General features: G+C 38.3%; 1 protein-coding gene and 1 long non-coding RNA gene across 2 annotated transcripts in view; one reads left to right on the forward strand and one right to left on the reverse strand.

Moving 5' to 3' along the window:
• Positions 1–862: 862 nt before the first annotated feature.
• The window catches only part of LOC127371738 (neogenin-like), a 197,338-nt gene continuing 179,366 nt past the window's right edge, over positions 863–18,834 (reverse strand). The window contains exons 10-12 of the mRNA XM_051414732.1: positions 3,933–4,062; positions 1,906–2,184; positions 863–1,184 (exon numbers count right to left, since the gene is read on the reverse strand). Of these exons, the coding sequence (XP_051270692.1) occupies positions 1,081–1,184; positions 1,906–2,184; positions 3,933–4,062 (513 nt within the window). The 3' untranslated portion in view covers positions 863–1,080. The remainder of the gene's footprint in view (positions 1,185–1,905; positions 2,185–3,932; positions 4,063–18,834) is intronic.
• LOC127371754 (uncharacterized) overlaps positions 3,940–18,834 on the forward strand; it is a 30,845-nt gene continuing 15,950 nt past the window's right edge. Inside the window, exon 1 of the long non-coding RNA XR_007886439.1 lies at positions 3,940–4,000. This is a non-coding gene — a long non-coding RNA (uncharacterized LOC127371754). The remainder of the gene's footprint in view (positions 4,001–18,834) is intronic.

Here is an 18,834-nt window from a genome sequence, read left to right on the forward strand (position 1 = left end):
GTCTTATTCATCGAGGTGCTACAGTATAATGTCCTCAACAAGAGTCCAGTGGGCAGTTTGATTAGATAATTATCTAAAAAAGAAAAGAATAAAAGCAACAGAACAGAGTGCAAGAAGTCGTCTTTGTCCTCAACGACATTAATAACAGAGTAAAATCAGATTCAGAATCAGAATCAGGAATACTTTAATAAACCCAGGGGGAAATTATTTTTGTTCCAAACTCCAGATATACATACAACATATATTATACAAACAACATATATTAAGAACAAAATATAAATATATATATATAACTATATATAACTATATATATATATATATATATATATATAAAAGATCAAATGTACAGTAATGTGCAAAAAGTGCAAAAAATGATTGTCTATGTTTGCGTCAGATTACAGAGAGGGGGTGTCTGACTCTCTGAGGGAGGCGTTGTATAGTTTAATGACCACAGGCAGGAATGATTTCCTGTGGCGCTCTGTGATGCATCTGCGTGAGAGGAGTCTTCTGCTGAAGGTGCTCCTCTGCTGGGCAAGTGTGTTTAGTCAATATGTGTTCTCTTAAAGCTGCACAAGAGTGGAACTCAATCACAGCAAATATCAGAGTTCAACACAAACTATTCATTCAATTCTCATTAACAGAATGAACCTGAAACTAATTTAACTTTAACCTTAAAACCAGGTCTTAACCATTAAAGTGAGGAGCAGCCAAAATGTCCTCACTATCTTACAGTATGGTCTAAAACTCAAAGTGAAGTTTAACTGCTACAGCACACACACACTGGAGCAGACAACTGCACAGCACATGGAGAGATAGTTACGATTCTGGATCAGATTCCCTGAATGGTGTTGATGAATTAGTGTTTGCTCCTCATCTGCAAAAAGCTAAATAAAGTTATGTTAAAGAAAATCCAAAATTACTTAACCCCAATCTGAGTGTAAATACCAACAGAATGATTAATGTCTGAGAAGATAAAACAACTGCAAAGACTCTAAACATGAGATACATGTAAAGAATGTGTTGTGTTGTCTGTTCATCATGACTATGTTGATGAAAAGACATTATTTAAACTTACCTCTCTTACAACTCAGTTTGAACTAGAACAACACCAACAACCAAAAGAATGATGGGAACGGACACACCAACAACCAATCCAGTGGAGTCTGTAGTCTTGGGTTTGGCCTCTGAAATAGATGACAGAGAGTTAATTAATGTCATAGATTCAGTGATAAAGCTTTCAGTGTGTTTCCTGTGCTGAGAGAAATCCAGAGCAGAGTTATTGATTGGTAGCTTGTTGCTTCATTTACTGCACAACAATGTGAAGTTCAACCTATTTACACTGAATACTTCTGCTGTCAGGAAGCTGCAGGCACAATCACACATCTGACTGGAAACCACAGCTGGAGAATCGCACTGTGTCGCCATTTTGTGTCCTCTGTGCTACAGCCTTATGCTTCAATCATACATCAGCTGTGATTGGTTGAATCAGCCCACATGCTTCAGTGAGCTGCACACAGTCACATTTAATACAAAGCACAAGCCAAATGTTAGTAAATGTGGGAAGAGGTGAACATTAGTGAACTCCTGCTTTCACACTCAGACAGAGGAGGAGGATTCCTGCTCACATTTACAAATCACATTGTGACACTTTCACTCTTGTTTTCATCTCCATTTTCACTTCAACTCAAAACCTGATGCTGGATTTGAAGTTAGTTCTGCTTGGAATCAACCAACACTCTGCTGCAGTCAATGAAGCTACATTTCTACCAACATGTTTGTCATCTGGGACCCTCACTGCAACACAATGCTACTAATGACAAGTTTCTGTCTATCTATCTATCTATCTATCTATCTATCTATCTATCTATCTATCTATCTATCTATCTATCTATCTATCTATCTCACCATTAAGAGGCGCAGCGTATGTCTTAGCAGAAATCTGATGGTTGATGTCGTTCTGTGTAACTACACAGGTGAAGGTGTCGGCCTTGGTTACAGTAGCTTGTAGGATGACGTTGTAGCTTCCTCCTCTTTCTGTGACCTGTGGTTCTTTAGCAGGAAGGATGTTTCCAGCACTGTCCTTCCACTCTACTTTAGGTTGTGGAGAAACACCTCGAACAGCACACTGCAGGACCACCCCATCATCTGTTTTAACTAATTTGATAAATGGCTCTGGAGCTGCACCTGTGAAAATAATAGAAAGTATTGTTTATTATATGATAGGACATAATATGTTAACATTTCTAACTTCCCACCAAAAGTTTGTGAACTATTTATAAGTGCAAACAGTATTTCTGACCTAAATCATGACAGAAGTAAATATACAGTGAAGATTGAGTGTCTTTGATCAACAGTCTCATGCTGCCAGAACAGAAAACTCATCATTCAATTGGTTTCAATTGTTCTTTTGTAGCCAACAGCAGCTGATGAAAGATTTCACTAGAGTACGTTCACACTGCAACACTTAGAGCTCAATTCAGATTTATTGCTCACATCGGATTCTTTTTGTTTGGCTGCTCACGTTATTGTTTGAATATCAGATTCCAGTGTGAACAGGTCCCGGTCCTGAAGTGAGCAGCATGATGAATGTGGATCTAGAGTGACGTAAAAGTCACATGACTTCTGATACGACTGTTCACACTGAGGTCACACTGCAAAACATCAGAGCTGAATCTGATCTGGACCACACCCCACACACACACACACACACACACACACACACACACACACACACACACACACACACTACAACAACCTGAAACTTTCCTACGATGTTGCAACAAAGTATGAACAGACTGAAATGTGCCAACAGAGAGCCGTCACTCAAAGGGAGAACACATTTCCACCCTTTTTGGTATCATATGAAAGTAGGTGTTAATATTTACACAGTGCTGAGCGCGGGTGCACAGTACCCTATCCTATGTAGCACTCCACTAGTGGGAGGATGCATCGGGTTGTGCCAGTGGTAAATCCAATAGAAAGCAAGCAGTCAGTACAGAGAGATAGAATCCTCATTACATTGAGCAGTGTACATATGTACTTGATTCTTGTAGCAATACAAAAATGCGGTGCTTTTGTTTTCTCCTGACATTTGTAGATGTGACGGCTCTCTATGAGTCGCAGGTGAAACTCACTCACTCATTAACAGAATCAACATTAGTTTGTCACAATCCAGTACGTTGTCGAAATTCAGAATGAGGCAGGAAGCAAAAAGACAGAATGGACGACATTGAAATAGTCCAATAGAGTTCTGTAGTATCTGAATGTGGTGTTAAAGGATGACAAAATCAGAGATCTACACAGTGTTTCTGTGGTAAAGTAATACAAATATTTGAATAACAAAATGTAGAAGGAGAGGTATTCATTTGTATTTACACACTATCTGAGGCCACATATAGAAATGTGAAACTGAAGAACACACAGGTAAATCAAATCTGAAGGATCATTATCAAAAATATTTGGATCCTTCAAATTTGATTATTTAAGAATTGTGGCCATTTGTAGTTAACAGAATATTTTAAAGTTTTGAAATTCAAATAGTCTTCTAGTGGATAAACTATGTAATGGACACACTGTTACTAAAGCACAAGCCAAATGTTAGTAAATGTGGGAAGAGGTGAACATTAGTGAACTCCTGCTTTCACACTCAGACAGAGGAGGAGGATTCCTGCTCACATTTACAAATCACATTGTGACACTTTCACTCTTGTTTTCACCTCCATTTTCACTTCAACTCAAAACCTGATGCTGGATTTGAAGTTAGTTCTGCTTGGAATCAACCAACACTCTGCTGCAGTCAATGAAGCTACATTTCTACCAACATGTTTGTCATCTGGGACCCTCACTGCAACACAATGCTACTAATGACAAGTTTCCAGTAAAAACTGACACTCAAAGGAAAGCTACTCAATCTGTCTTTCAGTCTATCTAACCATTAAGAGCATATGTGTCAGCAGAAATCTGATGGTTGATTTCCTCCTGTGTAACTACACAGGTGAAGGTGTCGGCCTTGGTTACAGTAGCTTGCAGGATGACGTCGCAGCTTCCTCCTCTTTCTGTGACCTGTGGTTCTTTAGCAGGAAGGATGTTTCCAGCACTGTCCTTCCACTCTACTTCAGGTTGTGGAGAAGCACCTTCAACCTCACACTGCAGCTGCACCCCATCATCTGTTTTAACTAGTTTGATAAATGGCTTTGGAGCTGCACCTGTGAACATAGCAGAAATTATAAGATAATATTGAAGACATTTGTAACTTCCCACCAAAGTCAGTTCATTGTGTCAGTGAAAAATATTTGATATTGTTGCCAGAATTAATTTTTTTTTTCATTCAACTGATAAAACTGGATAATATATACACACTCACATAAAAGTAAATTAAAACCTTAATTAACCCTTCAGAGCTAAAACATTAACACATAATATAATGATAATAAACAATAAATGTTTCCAGTTTTAAGAAGTTCTGAGTAGTTTCAGTGTTTTTAAAGCTCAGATGTAGTGACGTCATCAGAGCCAGAACTCACCTTTGACCCAAGGGTATCTGTTTCTTAAGGTAGGATCTAAAAGACAAATTAAAACAGAATTATGTCAGAGTGTTTGATACAGAGGTTATCTGGATTCTGACTACTTGACAAAAGTCCATCACAGACTCTCAAACCAGTCTCATGAGTAAATGAACAACATCTTTAACTGTTTAATGAAAGTACTCACCAACAATAAAAAGCTTTATGTAGAAGGTTTGTCTTGGTTGAAGATGAGGAAAATCACAGGTGTAGATTCCAGTGTCATTCAGCTGCGTATTACTGATCATTATGGAGGCGTTACCGTTCTTCAGTTGATCAGAAAAATGAAAGACTCGTCCTTTGAACTGCTCATCTTGACCTGTATCTTCTTTATTGGAATGAATGCCTCCATCATAATAGAACACCTTCTTCTGACCATCTTTCTTCCACTCAAACGTAATGCTCTCCTGAGTGCTGAGGGAACAGGGTAGAATAACATCACTGCCTTGTTCCACTTTGACAACCACTGGCTCTGAAAGATAAAAACATTATTAATCAGTATGTTTACATGCAGACTCATTAAGTAAAGACAGAAATATGGATGTTTGTTTTAATACATCAATTTATGATTTAACAACTAACTTTCTTGTTTTTTGACCTGTTCTAGCACATTGTCCTCCAGATTGAATATTTGTATATTTGTTGAAAAACTCTTAAAAATCATATTTTAATGCATTAAAAGGAAAATAATAACACTTATTAATTATTATTATTATTATTATTATTATTATTATTATTATTATTATTATTATAAAAATATTTTTAAAAAATAAATAACAATAATAAACCACATTTTACAAACAAAAATGATTTTAAAGCCCTTTAAAATAACTGAAAAACTTTTGTCAAGCAATCAGTAAACTGTCAGGGTGGCACAATCGTACCATTTGACTTTTATTTTGAAGTAAAGAGGTTATATCAGTTAACAGGATATTGCATCAACCAGAGGACCCCCAGTGACCTTTATGGCTGAGTGAGGAAGTTTGTAGATCTCTCAAATATGAATAAAAATATCTACTTTCAGCTCTCAGGTTGGCCGGTACACTTTCCATATATATTCTGTATGATAGAACTACTAACTGTAGTTTGTTGACCCTGTCCAGCACATTGTCCTCAGTTAATCCTGTGAACTCTGCCCTCAATGGAAAACTAGAAACATCTTATTTTATCATTAAACTCTTTATTTTATTTAAAATGTATATGTATGAACTTGCTAGCAAAGCCAAAAGGTAACACATGTGCTCAAACCTCACTGTGGTAAAGTGAGCCACAGTCAGAATGTGGTTGCACCTACAGTAGGGTTATTATGGTAGGAAGGTCCTGAAAGAGACATATAGCCGTTGTTCTTTTATGAAAATTACATGAAATAATAATAATAATTAAAAAAAAAAAATACAATAATAGAAAATAAATATAAAATGTGCAACATAAATTGTTTTCAGTTATTTTATTAACATGAATAAACACTATACTACTGTTATTATTATTATTAAGATTCAAGAAGCTTTATTTATCCCGAGGGAAATTATTGTGCAACAGTTTCAATACAAAGGTGGGAAAGTAATACAGGGTTAGAGTAAAAATAAGCTAACATAAAATAAAATAAAATAAAATAAAATATAATAAATAATAAAATAAAGGCTAACATAAAATAAATCAAACAATTAATAAAATGCAACAAAATGCAAGCACTTACAGGTAACATAAGTAGAAAAAAGAAAACAAGTAACTAAATGTGACAAAATGCAACAGAAATTGCAGTTAAACGTAGGTGTAGTATATACAATATACAGCAATACGCACCGTGCAGTTTAGCAGCATAAATTGAAATAAAATAAGTACAAACTAAGTAAGTGATAAGGAGCGATTGGATAAAGTGGTAACAGTGGTAAAAGTGATAAAAAATTGTAGCAGCATTTGTTAGCAGCATAAATTAACTATGGTACAGTACAACTAAATAAAGTGATGAAGTGAAAATTGGGTAAAAAATGATAAAGTGACATTTGCTCAGGGCACAGTGTCTCCACTGTCTCTCTCGCGGCCGAAGGTAGATGAGTTATACAGTCTGATGGCCACAGGAAGAAAAGACTTCCTCTGGCGTTCAGTGTTACACCGGGGGGGAATGAGTCTGTTGCTGAAGGTGCTTCTGCTCGAGGTTAGCACCTGGTGGAGAGGGTGAGCGTTGTTGTCCAGGATACTGTGCAGTTTACACAGCATCCTCCTCTCAGACACCACCACCAAAGAGTCCTGTTGGACCCCCAGGACGGAGCCAGCCTTCCTGGTGATCCTGCTGATCTTCTTGGTGTCAGCTGCCCTCAGCCTGCTGCCCCAGCACACAACAGCAAAGAAAGTGGCACTGGCTACCACCAACTGGTAGAACATCCTCAGCATGATGTTACATACGTTGAATGACCGGAGCCTCCTCAGGAAATAGAGTCGACTCTGGCCCTTCTTGTAAACAGCCTCAGTGTTCTTGGCCCAGTCCATTTTGTTATCCAGGTGTACTCCAAGGTATTTGTAATCCTGGACAACATCCACAGTCACACCGTTGATGGAGATGGGTGTGGGGGCAGATTTCCTCCTGCGGAAATCCCCCACCAGCTCCTTAGTCTTGGTGGAGTTGAGATGCAGATGGTTAGTTTCACACCACTCGACGAAGGAGTCCACAACGCCCCTGTACTTCCTTGTCTGTCCAGGTGGGCGCAGGCACGGTGGAGCAGGAAGATGAGGCTTCCTCCACTCCTAGTCTCGGCTGGTAGGCAAACTGAAGAGGGTCCAGTGATGAGCTGACCAGGGGCCGAAGAAGTGACAGGACCAGCCTCTCCAGGGACTTCATCAGGTGAGACGTCAGCGCCACCGGTCTGTAGTCGTTGGAGGTGCTGCGACGCGCCTTCTTCGGTACTGGTACCAGGCAGGATGTCTTCCACAGCACAGGGACCCTCTCCAGACTCAGGCTCAGGTTGAAGATGTGCTGCAGGACTCCACTCAGCTGGGTTGCACATGTTTTGAGGACACCATCGGGACCTGCTGCCTTGCCTGGGCAGAGTCTGCACAGCTGCACAACTCCCAGTCTGTTAGTTCAAAGAAATATTATTATTATTATTATTATTATTATTATTATTATTATTATTATAATACTGACCCAAACTATAACTGTGTAATTTATACTGATTTCCTTTTCTCTAGTAGGTTAGCTAAAACTTCCAATATAATCTTATTAAGGATGACCCCCACTGACTGATTTTACTGTTTCCAAATAATTAAAATATGACATTATAATGAAAGTTAACACAACATTCCCTTTTATTTTCTCAAAAACTACACAGTATAATTACTCCAAATCTCCCATGAGTACAGTGGGGGTCATCCTTAATAGGATTACATTGGAAGTTTGAGCTAGTGATGTTCTTGGGTTTAGTACAAATCTTGCGTAACTCAGTTAGGAAGCACAGAGTTGAACAGGGGCGGCTGGCCCATAGTGGGCACCGCCCTCCTTCAGCCACACGAAAAAAGAGAGAAAAAAGAGTTTATTTTGCTATTTATTTTTCTAAGTCTTAATCATAGACTGTATATAAAGGTCTTAATATTACTGTCCAATCAGCAGCCTGAATATCACTGTGACATTCAGCCCCGCCCCCTTGGCGCACTCATAGATTTACATGTTGAGATTCTTTTTTTCAAATTTTGGACCCTACAATTCATTTCTACGGGCTCCGGGAGACCGCAAGATCGACATGGCTAGCAACTGCAACTCCATTGAGGGAATTCATTCAATTCAATTCAATTCAATTTTATTTGTATAAGAAGTTATCTCAGGACACTTTTCAAATAGAGCAGGTCTAGACCAAACTCTTTATAACATTAATTACAGAGACCCAACAGTACCACCATGAGCAAGACCTTGGCGACAAGGGAAAGAGAAAAACTGCCTGTTAAAAGGCAGAAACCTAGGACAGATCCTCCGGCTCTAGGTGGGTGGTCGTCTGTCTCGACTAGTTGGGGTGAGAGAGAGAGAGAGAGAGAGACAGAGAGAGAGAGGTGACAGACAGACAGACAGACAGACAGACAGACAGACAGACAGACAGACAGACAGACAGACAGCTGATAAATTGGCTATTAAAGAATTGGGACCACCCAGACCAAATTTAAATATCAAGCAGGTGTCAACAGAAGCGTGGAAAACGTACAGTCGCGGATTTTCCCAGATCTGGTACGAGCGGAAAACATGGCTAGCAGGGTGTGAAGTGGCTAACGCTCTGTTCTGCTCCCCCTGTGTCCTAATTCACCCTGATTGCGCCAAGACGGACACCACCTGGACAAAGACAGGTGTCCCGGATATGCACCATCTCTCGGAAAAGGTGAAGAAACATGAAGCATCGAAGATGCATATGGACAGCTGCCTAAAACTTTCGGCCTTTGGGAGAATAAACATTGCAACACAGTTGGATGAGAGCTACAGGATAGCAGTGTTCAGGCCATCAGGTAAGATAATACAATATAGTAATTATAATAATAATAATTATGCACATGTTCATTACTAAATGTCTGCATGTTGTGATGGCAATAATGTATAGGAACTTAAAATGTAATGAACCAATTTAATCATCTGCATTTGTGTGCATAAGTAAGTTAAGCACATCCAGAAATAGTGATATTTTTTTTGTCAGCCATTTCCAGAAAGATATGCAAGAGAGTTTTTATTACTTACTAGTATTACTGTTTTTTTTTTTTAAAGAGAGGAATTGTTGATAATGACAATGACATACTGTCTCATTCATATTCTAACACTTTATCCGTCTCCCTTCAGGGACCAAAGCTCCCTCTCAACAGCAGCAGCAAGAAGAACCAGGTACCACAAGATCAAGGAGAGCCTTAGAGAGAAGCAGAGGTTGTCAAAAGAGGTATCTGCATTCACTACTGACCAATGATGTAGGCATACTCAAGTGTTGGAACCAAGTGATATAAAATCACAACCTCTGTTAATACAGAGTTAGATTCAATAATGAATGGTAGTTTTTTTTTTTTACTCACCCATTACTTATCCATTACACTCACAAGGATACAATATACGTCTGCATGAATAACAAAATGCATACTTTGGAACTTTGAGACAGTAGATACAGTAGATCTTGTACAATCCTGGGCCATGCCAAAGACAGGTTCTCCTTCACCAGCCACCTTGTGAGTGCCGTGCTGCTAGAGGGAAAGCTGTTTGACCGGCATTTGAAAACATTCCCTGAAGAGGCTCTGAATACCACAGTGAGGGCATACCCCATGCTACACAAGGAGAAGCTCAGGACTGAACTTTCTCTCGTCTATGAAAGTCCAGACTTCAGGGGCTGCTGTGGTGCACTAGCTCGGTACCAGGTTCTACGGAGCTACAACCTCCAGGATACCTTCTCTGAGACTGTGGTGCTATTGAACATCCTCATAACCACTCCGATGACAACAGCTGAAGCTGAGAGGTGTTTCTCCACCTCAAAGAGAATCAAGACGTTCCTGAGAAATACAATGGGACAGGAACGTCTGAATGCATTGGCCATGCTTTCCATGGAGAGAGAACTTGTCAGGAACTGATTTTAATGAGAGGGTAATTGATCACTTTGCCTGCTTGAAAGAGAGGCGAGCAACATTTCAATACAAGTGATGAGTGAGTGTGTTATTAAATGGTGAGTTGTGTTATGTTGTACTCTCCAAATGTTGAATTGTAAATAGTTGTATTGATTGCATATTGCCAGCCAAATATATACTGAATATGTTCTGGAAAGATTTGATTAATTACAGTTTTGATGATAGTATAATTTGATTTGATTTGATTATCACTATGGCATCCATGATGGCTATAAATTGTAGACTGTGCTAACAGTGATTTCATAGGCAAACTAGTAGATGACAATGTATCTGTTGATGACCACGGTGGAAGTGTTTTATTGTGGAATCAAATTTATTGTATTTGAGGCTTGAAATAGCTATACAAATATATTGTACAGTATGTACAATTCATGTCTGGTGTTGCCATCTAGTGGTTGAACAGGGAAACCAAATTCAACAATGCAATGTAACACTGTTAAGTTAGCTATCTGACTTTTATTTATTATTATTTTAGCCACTGAACGGGTCATCTTAGCCATCATCGCAACAGTTAAAGCTGAATATAACCACAATGGATTACATAGAAATGCGGATTGGTACCGGACTCTGTGGATCGGTACCGGACTCTGTGGATCGGTACCGGACTCTGCGCTGCAACTGGCAGGCTTCCAACTCTTCAGAGCAGATCGTGACACAGAACTCTCCGGTAAAACAAAGGGTGGAGGAATCTGTTTGTACACCAACAGTAGCTGGTGTAATGATGTGACAGTGATCCAACAGCACTGCTCTTCTACTCTGGAATCTTTCATCATACACTGTAAACCTTTTTACTCCCCCGTGAGTTCCTTTCATTCATTCTGGTCGGTGTTTACATTCTACCGCAGGCCAACGTGCAGGACACACAGCGCATGCTCGGTGAGCAGATACTGTGTGTGGAGCGGACTAACCTGGACTCTTTAGTTATTGTCCTTGGTGACTTTAACAAAGGAAACCTCTGCCCCGAACTCCCCAAATACAGACAGTTTATTAAATGCCCTACCAGAGACAGTCCCCCGCACCAAGACTACTTGACAAAGTCCATCAGAGACTCTCAAACCAGTCTCATGAGTAAATGAACAACATCTTTAACTGTTTAATGAAAGTACTCACCAACAACAAGCTTTATGTAGAAGGTTTGGGGTGGCTGAAGACGAGGAAAATCACAGGTGTAGTTTCCACTGTCAGATATCTTCGTATCTCTGATCTTTATGGAGGCGATGCCGTTCTTCAGTTGATCAGAAAAATGTGAGACTCGACCTTTGAACTGCTCATCTTGACCTGTATTGTCGTTATTGTAATGCCTGCCTGCATCATAAAAGAACACATCCTTCTGACCATCTTTCTTCCACTCAAAGTACTTAAACGTAACGCTCTTCTGATGGCCGAGGGAACAGGGTAGAATAACATCCCTGCCTGGTTCCACTTCAACGACCACTGGCTCTGAAAGATAAAAACATTATTAATCAGTATGATTACATGATGTAATGTCTCTCAGCACCTGAAGTGTAAGGTTTCTTTCTTTGTTTACTGTGCAATGTTCTGCACTTTAAGTTGTAAGTTATATGTTATATTTTTATGTGTGTTACCTCAGGGAGTCGGGTAAAGTAAGATTTTCATTGTGCGTACTAACCTTGTGTTTATACTGTACATATGATAATAAACCTCTTGAATCTTGAATGAAGAGTTTTAACACATTAATTTATGATACCACAACTAAAATTAGTCTTTTGACCTGTTCTAGGGTCCGTGTATGTTTTGGTCATTGGATTTTCCTTTCAGAAACGGGAATTAAAAAACAGAAAACGAGTGGTTATTTGATTTTCGTTTTAAAATACAAAAAATTTAAATTGAAATACAAGGCGTTTTTCTTTTTCATGGTCAGAAAGGGATGAGCGAAATTTAAAAAATTATTCGATTTTCATTTTCTATTTCATATAACAAAAAATAAAATCACTAGAAAACAGAAACGGGAAAAAAGGCCTGTTTTTTCATATTCTGAGACCGGATGTTGTCATTTACAGGACGGTGCTGTGGAGAAGAAACAGTAGGCTAGTAGACTGCGGTCAATCCAGCCGTGAGTCCGATCTCCGTGGTCATATCAGCCGCACTTAAATTTAGAGTGCGGAGAAACAGCGTATTTACTTCCGGTTTTCAAAATAAAGGTATTTAGAACAGTAAGCTATAATTCGAACCTACATTTAAAATAAAATATGTTACATTAAAGTGTTTCATGCGCCCCTGATGAATAAAAAACACTTTATATCAAGTATACTGCACCAGTGTGGAGAAATGCCAAAATAAATAGTCTTTATATTATATTTTTTTATAAAATGTTATTAAACATTTGTGTGAAATTTTGTCATGATTACTGCATCATTATTGAAGTATAATGAAAATACTTCACCCATAGCCAGGTATTGAGCAAAGTGTTTTTACAGTAGCTCAAATATATGAACATACCACTTGGAGGTACAAATATGGACTTTTATTGTTGAATTTCTCAAATTGGTACAGTAAAAATGCTTGATATTAAGTATGCTTGTAATCTCACATGTATAAAAGTCAAATATACCATCAGTAGCCAGGAAACACTGAGCAATATGTTTTTACAGTACCTCAAATATGGTCAAATATGCAATCTCTGGAGGCATACATATGAGGCTTTTATTTTTGCATTTCTCCACACTGGTGCAGTAAAGATGCTTGATATAAAGTGTTTTTTTATTCATCAGGGGCGCATGAAACACTTTAATGTAACATATTTTAATTATAGCTTACTGTTCTAAATACCTTTATTTTGAAAACCGGAAGTATATATGTAAATACGCTGTTTCTCCGCATTTACCATAATGCTGAGAATACTTGTACACTAAATTTAAGTGCGGCTGATATGACCACGGAGATCGGACTCACGGCTGGATTGACCGCAGTCTACTAGCCTACTGTTTCTTCTCCACAGCACCGTCCTGTAAATGACAACATCCGGTCTCAGAATATGAAACAACAGGCCTTTTTTCCGTTTCTGTTTTCTAGTGATTTTATTTTTTGTTATATGAAATAGAAAATGTAAATCGAATATTTTTTAAAATTTTGCTCATCCCTTTTTGACCATGAAAAAGAAAATCGCCTTGTATTTCAATTTTAATTTTTGTATTTTAAAACGAAAATCAAATAACCACTCGTTTTCTGTTTTTTAATACCCGTTACTGAAAGGAAAATCCAATGACCAAAACATAGACCTAGAAGGTCCGTGTATGCGATTTTCTTTTTCATGGTCAAAAAGGGATGAGCAAAATTTTAAAAAATATTCGATTTACTATATATTGAACCTACATTTAAAATAAAATATATTACATTAAAGTGTTTCATGCGCCCCTGATGAATAAAAAACACTTAATATCAACTATCTTTACTGCACCAATGTGGAGAAGTGTCAAAATAAAAGTCCAATATTTGTACCTCCAAGTGGCATATTTTATTATATTTGAGGTACTGTAAAAACACATTGCTTAATAATTCCTGGCTATAGGTGATGCTTTTTCATTATACTTCAAGAATGATGCAGTAATCATGACAACATTTCACACAAATGTTTAATTACATGTTATAAGAAAGTGATGATAACCACATCCAATCATTGGCACCTGGGACCTCTACGATGGACTCCTTCTACACAGAGAGAAGGTGAATATCTTTGCAAAGACCCTCAAAGACACAGCCCTAGGACGCAGCCCTTCCACCCTCCCTTCTACCAGAAGCTTCAGAGACCATCACAGACCTCCTCCCCCCCATCACCAGCCCCGGATCATCCCCCCCTGCTGTGAGGAGACACACCAGCTCAGCCCGGACCCCACACTACCCACACGCCCACCACCTCACCACTGTGAAACAGAACCAGCTGAGGCCACTTTCCCCCTCCTCAGTCCGAGCCCAACAACCCCTTATACAGCATCGGCAGCAGAGCCATGGAGCAGCACGTCCCCCTCCCCACCTACAGCTGCAGTAGCCCGGCCTGCTGTCACAGCCCCTCCCCCTGCTACCTGTGAGCTGAGAGACATCAGGGAGATGCTGCGCACCCTGTGTACCCGGCTTCTGTCCAGCTAAGATATATTTTCTCAGAGCATTTTCCCATTTGAGTTACAAAACAACATGGACATATATTTGTTAGTTAGTAATAGTAATAGCAATAGTAGTACAATGGTAATATTATTGAAAATAGTACATCTCCATGGAATTAATATCAAATTATTATTTCAAATATATAGATAGTAGAAGGTTTTTTAAATATTTGTCTCACTATAGGCTACAGGTTCATTTTGATTGTTTTCTAACTATACGCTTTATCAAAGAGGAATGTCTTAAGCCTACTCTTGAATGTGGTGAGGGTGTCTGCCTCCAGAACCACAACTGGAAGCTGGTTCCACAGGAGAGGAGCTTGGTAACTGAAGGCTCTGGCTCCTGTTCTACTTTTAGAGACTATAGGAACCACAAGTAGCCCAGCATTCAGAGAACGTAGTGTTCTAGAGGGGTAATAGGGTACTATGAGCTCTTTAAGATATGAAGGGGCCTGACCATGAAGAGCTTTATAGGTGAGGAGGAGGATTTTAAATTATATTCTACATTTTACAGGGAGCCAATGCAGAGAAGCTAGTACAGGAGAGATGTGATCTCTTTTTCTAGTTCCTGTCAGTACTCGTGCTGCAGCGTTCTGAATTAATTGGAGCGTTTTAATGGACTTATTGGGCCAACCTGATAATAAAGAGTTGCAGTAATCCAGCCTTGAAGTAACAAATGCATGGATTAGTTTTTCTGCATCTGTCTGTGATAGGATGTGTCTAATCTTTGTAATATTACGTAAATGAAAGAGGGCAGTCCTAGAGGTCTGCTTTATGTGGGAGTTAAATGACAAATCCTGATCAAAGATAACTCCAAGATTCCTGACAGTGGTCCTAGAGGCCAAGTTAATGCCATCTAGAGTAACTATATCTTTAGACAGTGAGTCTCTAAGGTTTTTGGGGCCAAGAACAAGAATTTCGTTTTTTTCTGAGTTTAACATCAGAAAATTGCAGCTCATCCAGGATTTTATGTCCTTAAGACATGTTTGTAATTTAGATCTATTCATCTATTGCATATTTGCACCTTGCATCCAGACTTTTATTTTGAAGTAAAGAGGTTATATCAGTTAACAGGATATTGCATCAACCAGAGGACCCCCAGTGACCTTTATGGCTGAGTGAGGAAGTTTGTAGATCTCTCAAATATGAATAAAAATATCTACTTTCAGCTCTCAGGTTGGCCGGTACACTTTCCATATATATTCTGTATGATAGAACTACTAACTGTAGTTTGTTGACCCTGTCTAGCACATTGTCCTCAGTTAATCCTGTGAACTCTGCCCTCAATGGAAAACTAGAAACATCTTATTTTATCATTCAACTCTTTATTTTATTTCAAATGTATATGTATGAACTTGCTAGCAAAGCCAAAAGGTAACACATGTGCTCAAACCTCACTGTGGTAAAGTGAGCCACAGTCAGAATGTGGTTGCACCTACAGTAGGGTTATTATGGTAGGAAGGTCCTGAAAGAGACATATAGCCGTTGTTCTTTTATGAAAATGACTAAATACTGAAATAATAATAATTACAATAAAAAATACAATAATAGAAAATGAATATAAAATGTGCAACATTCACTTTGTTTCTGTTATTTTATGGACATAAATAAAGACTATAGTATTACTACTACTAATAATAATAGTAATAATAATAATACAGACCCAAACTATTACTATTTTACTGTGCTGTTTTTTTTTTTAGACAATTAAAGGTAAGGTCTGCTCAATTTCTATTATACTAATAAAAGATCTTCATATTTAAATCATCATATTTGCTTTTCTTTAGTAGGTCAGTGTCATAATCTGGCTCAGAGGCTATTATAAGAAGTGGAAAGGACACAGCTTTGCAAGAAGTAACAAATATTTATTATAACAAATAACTTAAACACAACTAGAAACATGAGGTGTGGTTGTCTGTCGTATCAGTGGTGTTCATGTGGATGAGTGTGAGTGTAAATTCAGGTTGCTGTGGAGTAAAAAGTAAGATAACTAGCGAACAAAGTAAAAGGTGCTGACAGGGATGAGAGAATGAGAGAGGGAGCCACGCAGGAAGCGGGAGCTTTTATATCCAGCAGACACTGCGCCCAGGTGCTCCAGATCGGAGTGGATCTGCTCCACCAGCTCCTCTGGCCCCTCCAAGACCAAACACACATTAGTGACAAGGCCCCCACACTGATATACACAGGGGCCGTCACATTAGGTAGAACTTGCAATGTAATCTTGTTAAGGATGACCCCCTGTGTACAAATGGGAGATCTGGAGTAATTTTACTGTACAGTTTTTAAAAGAATTAAAGGGAAATTTTGGCTCAATTTTCATTATAATCTCATATTTGAATTATAAATTATTTGTATTATAAAAATTGAGCGAACTTTTCTCCAGAACTGGACAGTAAAATCTGTACAGTGGGTCGTCCTTAAAATTTATATTGCAAGTTTTAGTTAACCTACTACAGAAAAGGAAATATTTTTATTCATGAACATGAAATAGATTATACCTTTAATTATCTAAAAAACAACACAGTAAAATCTGTATAAATCTGACATAGTCATAGTCTGTATTATTATTAGTAGTAGTAGTAATACTATAGTCTTTATTTATGTCCATAAAATAACAGAAACAAAGTGAATGTTGGACATTTTATATTCATTTTCTATTATTGTATTTATTACTGTAATTATTATTATTTCAGTATTTAGTCATTTTCATAAAAGAACAACAGCTATATGTGTCTTTCAGGACCTTCCTACCATAATAACCCTACTGTAGGTGCAAGGACATTCTGACTGCAGCTCACTTTACCACAGTGAGTAACTAAAAAGAGAGAAATAACATAAAATCAATAGTAGGAAACATATATTTGGTTGCACCGGGCAGTGAAGTTAGAAATATTGTGTATAAAAGAAAAAAATAATTAAACTGTTTAAAATGTTAAAGTTATGTAACAAATGAAAGTTAACATTATATCAACTTTAAAATAATTAAACAAAACCTTTTTCTTTCTCACTGACTCAGATATAATATTGTAAAATATCAGAGTCTGAAGTTTGACACTCGGTGCAGAGATCAGTTAGTTTTAGAAGAGGAAGAGGAGACGCCCAAAACACACACACACACACACACACACACACACACACACACACACAAACAGGGGTGGACTGGGACAATAATTCAGGCCGGGAATTTGATCCTATCCCAGGCCACCACCCGATTAATGAGTGAGTTAGGTTGTCGCCTACTGATGTAAGAGTGTAAGATAATAAAGCAAAGGCTCCACGTGCGCCCACACACAACTTTTTCTGTTTCTTTCTCCTACAAAATAAATGTTTCTGTTCACTTATTAACCATTTTTATATGCATTGGCTATGTTCATATAACAACAAATATGTTCTTAATCTCAATGGGATTTTACCGGGTTAAATAAAGGTTAAATGAAACAATATAATACAAGGATTTCAATATTCATATAATTTATTATGTTGTTTCTATAGTTACACGCAACTTGGTGTGTGTGTGTGTGTGGGTGTGTGTGTATGTGTGTGTGTGTGTGTGTGTGTGTGTGTGCCTGCAGTGCTGTGACAGAGAGCCTCAGAAAAAGAGAGGAGGGGGTGTGTTTGTGCCCAACGTTGCTGCTCAGTCTGTGTGAGCTTCAGTGAGGCAGATACCCTGATGAGCCGCACGACGGATTGTTTATTTCAAAATCAAGCGCGACCCGAACCGAGAAAATGTCCCGGTGCTCCAGATGGCCAGTCCGCCACTGCACACACGCACGCACATACACAGAAACACGCACACAATAACATACTGAATATATCCATCATACGGCTGTATATGATCACAATGATGATGTAATCAAGTCAATCAATAATATCGATTATCAGGATGCATTTTACATCACGTTACAGCTGTTTGCTTTGGTTTCAGACAGCTTCAGAAATAAAAGAAGAGTGATGAGTTTTCTTACTGTGATCAGCAGCCGTTCCTGCAGACCAGGTCAGCAGACAGAGACACACGAGAGGAAGAAGATCCATAGTCTTCCTCTGAGGATGAAACATCAGCTCACTGATCAGCTCTCTTTAGAACGGAACCTCAGACACTCCTCACTGCGTACAGACCGATCTCAAACACTTTCTGTTTCACAGTTTCTGCAAATTTCAACGACAGGAAGAAATCCTTCAGAATAAAAGCATAATCTATACCTTTGATTTATGAATTCTGCAGAACAAACTGCTCCAATCTGTCAGAATCCTCCACCTGAGCAGAACTTTATCTTCACATGAATCTATTCATCCATATGTTCACTGCACATTTCCACCTTTACTGTTAGTTTATTGAGCTTTCAGACAACACAATTTAAAATAGTATAAAGCCAGAAAATAAAATGTGCAATTATCTAAGATACAAACTAATATCTCATATCACAAATCCAATGTTAAAGCACAAATGTCAGAACTTCTGTTGACCTGTAGCTCAACTTTCAGTGCAGTTTCTCCACAACAAAAGCAAATGAGGAAGTTGATTCTCT

Source organism: Dicentrarchus labrax, unplaced genomic scaffold (assembly GCF_905237075.1).
Source record: "Dicentrarchus labrax unplaced genomic scaffold, dlabrax2021, whole genome shotgun sequence".
In the NCBI taxonomy this organism is placed as follows: Eukaryota; Metazoa; Chordata; class Actinopteri; family Moronidae; genus Dicentrarchus; species Dicentrarchus labrax.